At 44.0% G+C, this 9,662-nt stretch overlaps 1 protein-coding gene across 12 annotated transcripts in view; it reads left to right on the top strand.

Moving 5' to 3' along the window:
- PITPNM3 (PITPNM family member 3) overlaps nt 1-9,662 on the top strand; it is a 913,937-nt gene that overhangs the window by 538,921 nt on the left and 365,354 nt on the right. For all 12 annotated transcript variants that reach the window (XM_068270198.1, XM_068270206.1, XM_068270199.1 and 9 more), the window contains one exon: nt 8,041-8,117. In XM_068270198.1, coding sequence (XP_068126299.1) covers nt 8,041-8,117 — 77 coding nt within the window. The remainder of the gene's footprint in view (nt 1-8,040; nt 8,118-9,662) is intronic.

Here is a 9,662-nt window from a genome sequence, read left to right on the forward strand (position 1 = left end):
TTTGTGCAATATGTGCGTTCTGTAGGAGAAAAGTCTTAATCTTAGAGAGTCTGCTGGATGAGGTGTCACCACGCAATAGCCAGGGGCCCATGTTCCAAGAAGGAACTTGCAGGAAGAAGTCTCTTCTCTCTCATTTATCTTCTCATGCCGCAGAAAGGCTTGTACCCTTTTAAAAATGAATTATCACATTTCTTCTGACAACCGATCTGGGCTTGGCAGGATGTGGCTTCCAGGTATTTATAGATAGAAAAGTCCACTGTCTTCTTTCTTTGGTGCCTTGCGATGGAGAAGAGGACATTTTAAAAACGAGCATCTGAGCTTTCTTTTTTTTGAGCTTTTATATCAGGTAATCATTCTATACTGATGCCTGGTAAAGAAATGTCAGCACATGATATTCAGCATGAAATGATTATTATCCGCCAGCCGAAATCCTGTTTCGTGGCATTGTAAAAATTAAGTAACTTCAATAGCGAATATATTCTGCAGTATTTCAATGCTGGCATCAGCCCTGGAAGCATGATGGCTCAATTATTCTGTCTGCACCACTGAATTTATCTTCATAGTCACAGCCATATATGTAGGACACAAATGGATTTTAATTAATACAGATTTATATTAAAAGATCATCAATGTAAAATGAAAGACATCTGAAGCAAAAGAGCTCCAATATTAAAGTCAAATTTCACTTAAGTAGTGGAAAAAAGTGATCCTTTCAGTTGAGCTCTACAGATTGATTTAATTAATGTCATTTTTTATTTCAAAGTGAATGTCCAGCTGCAGCACCACAATCCTGTGACAGTTTGTCATCTTGGGTGTGTCGGTATTGCTTCCAGTCACACGATTAGTGTAAAAGTGCAGGTGTAGAAAATAACAAAGCTGCTTGCTTTGTGCGGCAGATTGCTCATGCAGAAAAGGAAGAACCCTTATTCAATTCACTTTTTCTCCCACGTTTTCTCCTAGGAGATCATTTTTCATCTTCTGTTTAAAATACATTTTCAGCACTCTGCAACTAAAAAAGTGCCAAAAAGTAGATGGAAAAGTGCTGCTGTCAAAATTATTGTGAGTATTTTCTTGCCTGCTGGTGGCGTAAAAGCATTTTTATTGATAACGTGAAAATATTACCTAAGAGAAAACTTAGGAGAAAAGGGGCCATATGCAATTCACTTTTTCTCCTGAGTTTTCTCCTAGGAAATAATATTTCAACTTTGCAAATAAAAAAGTACTAAAAACTAGGTGAAAAAGCACTATCAACATTATTTCGAGTATTTTCTCATTTGCTGGTGGTTGAATTTTATTGAAGGAGAAAACTCAGGAGAAAAAGTGAATTGCATTTGGGCCTTTGTCAATAAGATGTCTTTTAAACAACCAGCAAGTAAGAAGATACTCAGAATAAAAAAACAAATTGATAGTACTTTTCACATACTTTGGGTACTGTTTAAATTAAACTATGATTTTTTTTTTTAAAGAGAAGATTAAAATTATCTCCTAGGAGATACCTGAAACTTACAAAAAAAAGTTAATTGCATATGAACCCAGATCTCTCTGATACACTAATGACTGTTTTCAGGCATGTTCAGTTTTCAAGTTAGAAAGTAAGTGCAGTTTTTGCTTACAGTAAGTTTTGGAAGTTTATAGCTTTCTGAAAATTGGGATGGAATGAAGTGGCATAGCTAAGGAGCTTAGAGCCCTAGTGCAAGTTTTACATTGGGCCCCCCAAGCACTCTATACATAACAATTGATACGGCGCACCAAAACCTGCCAAGGACATCTACAGTGGCAGAAGTGCAAGAAGGGGATTCGGAATAGTTTAAAAATTATTACTACTTTTCAAAGCATCTATAGCTGAGATTATTACCAGCACAGGACCAATAGAAAGATAATACTGTGGTTGAGGGAGTGCCCTTCGGGGCCCCTGTGGCCCAAGGGCCCTGGTGTGGTCGCAAGCTTTGCATACCCTATTGCTATGCCACTGATGGAACCGCAATATTGAACAACATTACATTGCTATAATATCTGTGTAGCAATTATATTGATGTTTATAGCAAATGTGTATCAAAAGTAGAATTCAACTTTAAAGGGTACCTGAGGTGTCATGTGATATGATGAGAGAGACGTACAGTTGGTATGTACCTACAGTGCCAATCATTCAAATAACTAGCCTGTGTTCCTTTTCTTCTTTTTCCCCCTGAGAGAGTAAAACATCAGCTATGCAAGAGACAGTTTCTCTCCAGTCCTAACTCGGACTATAGGTTAATCCTCACAGCTAAGTAGTTACAGCTATAAAACTCTTTCCTGGCAGATAACAGATTTTAGCTTCTGGGACACTGAAAGATTGTATGGACCTGATACACAAAATTGCGGTAATATTGTTGTGCTCAGACAGTGCACAGCAATATTACCCTTATTTCCAACAGCAAATATGGATAAAGGGAAATGCTTTGCAAGTTGAGTGAAGGATGATTTTAAAGGGACCATGAACAGACCTCAAGAATGGAATACTGAACTTACCTGGGGCTTACTTCAGCCCCCCCCCCCCCCATAACCCGCCAGGTCCCTCTGTATCTACTGCTCCCCTCCATCCCCCCGTAGGTGCCTCCATTAGCTGGCCGATCTGGCTGGGAGTTGTGCACGCCTGCCTCTATCCTGTGCCCATCGTAGTGAGCATCCTGCGCATGCACTTTTTTAAAACACTGAACAGTGCATGTGCAGAATGCTCATGGTGACAGGGGCCCGTGATCAAGATGGGCAATTGGTCAGGCCGTGCATGCGCAGTTGCACATGACTCCTGTCTGGACCGCCAGCGGGAGAACAGAGGGGACCCAGAAGACACCAAGGGACCTTATGGGCTGTGTGTGTGGGGGGGGGGGGCAGCTGGAGGAAGCCCCAGGTAGGTTCAATATTCCATTTTGGGGGACTGTTCAGGGTTCCTTTAAAGGGAATCTGAAGTGAAAATAAACTTATTAAATAATGACTAGTGGACCTAAACCCATTTAAAAACGGGCTAGGCCTGTCACTGCGCATGTGCCCGCCGTGCACGCACATTTCCGCCGCGCGCATGGACGACACGCCCGTCCATGCAAGCCGGCCCGCCGGCCCGTCCACCCCTTTGCCCGTCATCGCTCGACGTGCATCATTCTCCCTCAATGTCTCTGCATCCCTGCACATGTGCAGAGCGCATGTGGGACACACACAGGGACATGGGACGCAGAGACAGTGGGGTTTTTTTATATAATGATTTGTATGTGTAATACAGCTAAGAACTAAAACATTAGCAGCAGATATATGAGTCTAATATTGTTTCCAGTACAGGAAGTAGTTAAAGTTAAGAAACTGTTATCTATGCAAAAGAGCTTATCTGAGCTCCACGACTTTTAAAGTTGCAGAGAGCTCTGTCTTCTGAAGCTTATTATCTCAAGTGTCTGTCACTGTATTTTTTTTTCCTGCAGAGTAAAGTTCAAAAGTTAATTAGCCTGCTCTGTGATAATGTAGGTTAGAAAAAAAACTATATAACTGAAAATAAAAATATGAGACTCTTTTCTTTGCTACTAATGTTCTATTAATTATCCGTATTACACATACAATTCATTATATCATAATTTAATTTGTTTTTTCCGCTTCAGTGTCACTTTAAAACAAAGAGGGAGAGCTGTGTGAAGCCATATAGTGCTCCTAGCACTAGTGGTAGTATGTACCCTAATAAACAGAATTACAATAAAAAAGTTGTTTTTATCAGTAGTTGTCCTTTAAGTTTAATTCTTTTTACTATTCCATTCCTTCCCATTTAATTTTCCTTTGTATTTTCAGTATTTAAGGCTAACAATGTTCAGCCACTCAGATAAGGAATAAACTTAACAAGCTGGACAACAACTACAGTCAGCAGTTTGCAGTCAATTCAGAATCCAACAACTTGCTGTTGAGAAAAGCGCATTAATTATGATTTAATGGATTAAAGTATTGATTCACCACAGGGCAGACGCTAATTAACCTCCTTTCACTGTAGTGTTCTGAGCAGCCAATAGTAATGCCAGCATTATGTGGGAAGACCAAGTTCTGTTTGTCTGCACTTCTAGCCCACTTCAGGGGTTGCAATGCCCTCAAACAGCTGTGCCCTTGAGCTGTTAACTGGATTTTGAACATTGTGAAAAGAAGAAAATGATTGAGAGTACTTTAATTTGGAGATGCAGTTTATTCCAAAAATGTATTTGTTGATGTCAGTAAAAGTTGATATAAAGGATTGCTGAAAATATTAAGCGTATAAATGTCAGCCCTAATGAAGAGACAGCCCTTTGCAAAGATAGACTTAAAGTGAATGGGAACCTTTTTTTTGTTATTTTCAAAAGAGGACCATTTACCTTTCCCTCTCCTGTGATTGTCAGTCCCCTTTGCGGTTTAATTGCTGCAGCCTGTCACCCGAAATGTCCTTTATAAAAATTTGACTAGTTCGGTCGAATAACACGGTATTGGGATGGCTGCACAAAACAGGCAGCGCTGTCGGCAGAGCACGCATAGTTCTACTCAAGGAAGAGTAGAATTATGCAATATTTCATACATTTTATATATTTTAATACCATTTATTACATTCACAAAATGCGTGCGCACGCTCATGATCGCACGCCACAAATCACTGCCTCTCACATGGTTTTACAAGTGCTTGAAAGATAACACACAGGAAGAGGCTGCTGACCCGGAACAGAAAGCAATTGGACGACATGGGCATTGGTGCTAGGGGGCAAAATCAACGGATCCCGGGCGGGGGAACGGCGAAAATACCTTGGGGTACCTCCTATTATCATTTTAAACACGTCCATGTTTTGTATTTTTTTTTTTTAATTGATTCCCATTTGCTATAACCACTTGAGGACGCTGGGCTCCCCTAGTGACCAGGCTATTTTTTGTTAATTAGGCCACTGCAGCTTTAAGGGCTCGCTGCAGAGCCGTATAACTCAGCACACAAGTGATCCCCCCCTCCCCTTTTCTGACCACCAACAGAACTTTTTGTTGGTGGCCTTTGATCGCTCCCAGGATGTTTGTTTTTTTATAAATATGTATTGCCTTTTTTATTGATTAATTTTTACTATTAATTTTTCTTTTAAAACCCTGCCCTCCCTCCCCCGGACAGCCAATCAGCGTGATTGGCTGTCATAGGCTTCAGCCTATGACAGCAATTACTTCCCTGCCTACAATGTCCTTTATTTGGATAATTTAAAATCAGTATAGGCATAGATAAAAGATGTATACGCACATACAATTTTGATTGGTCAATTACTGACCCCCAATTTTACCACCCCCGTGCAGTAAGTGGGCCAACAGACAATGAATTTTATGAACAGAGCTAAAATTGGCTAATCAAAATTGTATGTGTGTACCAGGCTTTACAGCTAATACTGTACATACTGAAAGTAGCAGGGATCAGCATACAATATAGCTGGTTTACAATCAGTAAAGGCACAGAGTAACACCTTACACTGTACACACTGGAGGTAAATCAGCACACAGTGCAGCAACTAGAGAACAGCGTATACTGTACATACTGTAGGCAGCAGAATTCAGCACACTGCAGCTAGCGTGCCAAAAATATGAGGATGGCGTTGTGCGGCGTGCTTATCGTGCCGCACCGAAAAATGGGTGGGCCATGGACCAGAATATAGGTGTGGTAACGGCCGGGTGGAAACAAATTTACATGAACCTAGCAATGGTGGGACATTAGATTATGACAGCGGTGGCGAACCTTTTGGAGGCCGAGTGCCCAAACTGCAACCCAAAAGTCACTTATCTATCGCAAAGTGGCAACCGCAATTTAAACTAAATACTGTACAAACGTTTTAACTCATACATGAACATTATGGAAAATCCAAGTTGAAAATAAACTGTGAAGATAAACAATTTCATCCATCCTACTCCTGAAAAATGTATTCAATTTTTTAGAACCTCCCAGTTTTATTTTCTGTTTTAAAAAGCTAAAAAAGTAGGTTTAATGCTATTGTCTCATATGATAAGGATTCAGCTTTTCCCATAGTCTCGCAGTTAGCAATCATGTGACCCCCAACAAGACAAATTCAGCAATCATGAGGCCCCCAACAAATCATGAGGCCCCCAACAAGACAAATTCAGCAATCATGAGGCCTCCAACAAATCATGAGGCCCCCAACAAGACAAATTCAGCAATCATGAGGCCCCCAACAAGACAAATTCAGCAATCTTGAGGCCCCCAACAAATCATAAGGCTCCCAACAAGACAAATTCAGCAGTCATGAGGCACATAAATAGACAGCATTTCACATAAATAGGCAGAATCCCCCCTTAATATGGTAGCCCCCACGTTAGGTAGTGAGTGACAGGGACCCCCAGGTTAGCTAGTGAGTGACAGGGACCCCGATAGTGAGTGACAGGGAGCCCCTTTAGGCAGTGAGTGAGTGCCAGGGAGCCCCTTCAGGCAGTGAGTGAGTGCCAGGGAGCCCCTTTAGGCAGTGAGTGAGTGCCAGGGAGCCCCTTCAGGCAGTGAGTGAGTGCCAGGGAGCCCCTTCAGGCAGTGAGTGAGTGCCAGGGAGCCCCTTCAGGCAGTGAGTGAGTGCCAGGGAGCCCCTTCAGGCAGTGAGTGAGTGCCAGGGAGCCCCTTCAGGCAGTGAGTGAGTGCCAGGGAGCCCCTTCAGGCAGTGAGTGAGTGCCAGGGAGCCCCTTCAGGCAGTGAGTGAGTGCCAGGGAGCCCCTTTAGGCAGTGAGTGAGTGCCAGGGAGCCCCTTCAGGCAGTGAGTGAGTGCCAGGGAGCCCCTTTAGGCAGTGAGTGAGTGCCAGGGAGCCCCTTCAGGCAGTGAGTGAGTGCCAGGGAGCCCCTTTAGGGAGTGAGTGAGTGCCAGGAGGAGCCCCTTTAGGGAGTGAGTGCCAGGGAGCCCCTTCAGGGAGTGAGTGAGTGCCAGGGGGAGCCCCTTTAGGGAGTGAGTGAGTGCCAGGTAGCCCCTTTAGGGAGTGAGTGAGTGCCAGGGAGCCCCTTTAGGGAATGAGTGAGTGCCAGGGGAGCCGCTTTAGGGAGTGAGTGAGTGCCAGGGAGCCCCTTTAGAGAGTGAGTGAGTGAGTGCCAGGGAGCCCCTTTAGGGAGTGAGTGCTAGGGAGCCCCTTCAGGCAGTGAGTGAGTGCCAGGGAGCCCCTTTAGGGAGTGAGTGAGTGCCAGGGAGCCCCTTTAGGGAGTGAGTGAGTGCCAGGGAGCCCCTTCAGGCAGTGAGTGAGTGCCAGGGAGCCCCTTTAGGGAGTGAGTGAGTGCCAGGGAGCCCCTTTAGGGAGTGAGTGAGTGCCAGGGAGCTCCTTTAGGGAGTGAGTGCCAGGGAGGCCCCCCCGCTGCCGCCGCCCCCACCCACCTTACCTTGTAGCAGACCTCAGGATCAGAGGCGACCCGACCAGTAAGAGCGGGCGCTGGACGCACCCGCTCGATATTCGGAAGTGATGTCACTTCCGCATATCAGTGCGGGCGCTGGGTCCTAGCGCCCGCACGATTGGTCGCCGGCTCGCCGCCTGAGCCTGAGGTCTGAGTGACGCGGCGGCGGCGGCTGGAGGGAGCCGCTGCCAGAGGGGGCCGGGCGGAGATCCGTGGCACCCCAGGATAGATTGGGGGCACATGCCCCCCCAAAACAGGGCTAGCGAGGCCCCTGGACATACTTCAAGAATGCATGTATACATGACCACTGTGCAACTACCTATACCGGGTATGCTTGTACTCAATACAGTTAAATATATGGCTCAGAAAATGGCTTGGCCTATAAGTAAAAGGCATATTGTTTTGCCTGAATTAAATTTAGCCTCTATTTTATAGGCTGGAACAGAGCTGTACTGATGTTTGAAGTAGGTTATATTAATTGATTCCTGTAGCAGGCCTGCTGAGTGCATAGGAGCTGTCCAATGTAGGTCAGTCCCAGTGAATAACATTTGCGTACATAAGCTTTATGAGTCCTTAATGAATACTAACAATGTATTATGATCTGAAATTCTGATTATCATTTTGACCTGCTCAGCTTTCCACTGAACTACTTTTTTTTTCTTTTGGGGAAACAGGTGAACTATATCGAGTGCAAGGTAGAAAACACAGATGTCCCAGGCAGAGCAGTTTTGAAATACAAGAGGACAATGAGGTAAGGAAAATGCAAAATGTAACCTATTTTATTTTGATCCTTATAGCACACTCACTCACTAGAAACTTTTTGTGTATTAAAAGAAAACAAGTATTTTGATAAATGAATACTGTAATTTGAGTAAAGCATACATGTCAGGGTTCTTGCAAACCATCGGGGGTCTGTTGGTCTCGTCACTGGTATCAAGGGGTAAGCAGCCCCAGGGTGTGGGGGTCTAAGCAAGCACTACATGCGCCTCATGCCATCTGCTTGCAGTGACATGAACACTGGAGGAGGACAGGGTTTGTGTCAGCATAACAGGTAAGTCTTAAAGGATACCCAAACTGAGAAATAAAAAAAGGAAGACAGCATAGTTATTTGTGTGCTAGGCACTGTACATACACATGTCTATCTCATTTTGTCACATTTTAAGTTCGGGTATCCTTTAAACACTGCACATGGGGTGACACATATACACTTGGGGGGAACATCCGTTGTCCATCAGTTGTCAAGATATCGAACATTGTTACTACCTGATCGAGCCCTTGCAGCCAAGATTTTCCAGCATTCCCAATTGAGACTTTCATCTGATTTTGTCTACCGATAGATCAGATTGCAGCTTTTAATTTGCTAAAATTGTTGGCCTGCAATATTGAGTAATGTATGGGCACCCTTTAGACTGAGAAATCGAATGGCATGATAGCAACATGTGTAATACCCCAAAGTGCCAGTTGGTGTTGCATGACTCCTAGGACAATCTCATGGTCAACCTACAAGCATATAAATATTTCATCAAACATTTTGTATGAAGATACTCAGTGGACCAAATTGTGGTTCACCAGTCCCATAGAATCTTTTGTATGGGCTTTCCAGCTGCCTGTTGTAGATGACTGTGTTATTACTTTGCTGGCACGCTACACAACATGGCACAACTCCTGGATTTATCTCACTATAAGACTCACTCCATAAACATCGCAAGTTTACTCACTAAGGCCTGGTGCACACTAAAAACCGCTGGCAGATCCGCAAAATGCTAGCAGATTTTCAAACGCTTTTTCTTATTTTTCTGTAGCGTTTCACCTATCATTTTGCGGTTTTGGGAAGTGTTTTTGGTGTAGTAGATTTCTGATATTGTTACAGTAAAGCTGTTACTGAACAGCTTCTGTAACAAAAACGCCTGCAAAACCACTCTGAACTGCCGTTTTTCAGAGCGGTTTGCATTTTTCCTATACTTTGCATTGTAGGCAGAAACGTCTCTGCAATCCAAAATCTGCAGCAGCCCCAGAGTATGCATTTCTGCAAAACGCCTCCCGCTCTGGTGTGCACCACCCCATTGACATACATTACCCTAGCGTTTCCACATCCGCAATCGGATCTGAAAACGCGACCGAACCGCTCTGGTTTGCACTAGGCCTAATAGTTCATATGGGGCTGCTGATATGTGATAATACAAGGCTCGTGGTGTGCAAGGACGGCTGGGTCTGGTTCTCATCAGTTGCCAGCACATCCCGTGGCACACATGGCTCTCCACCAATCAGCAGGACTCCCTTCCAGGATTATTTTTTG

This window comes from Hyperolius riggenbachi, chromosome 2 (assembly GCF_040937935.1).
Source record: "Hyperolius riggenbachi isolate aHypRig1 chromosome 2, aHypRig1.pri, whole genome shotgun sequence".
Lineage (NCBI taxonomy): Eukaryota > Metazoa > Chordata > Amphibia > Anura > Hyperoliidae > Hyperolius > Hyperolius riggenbachi.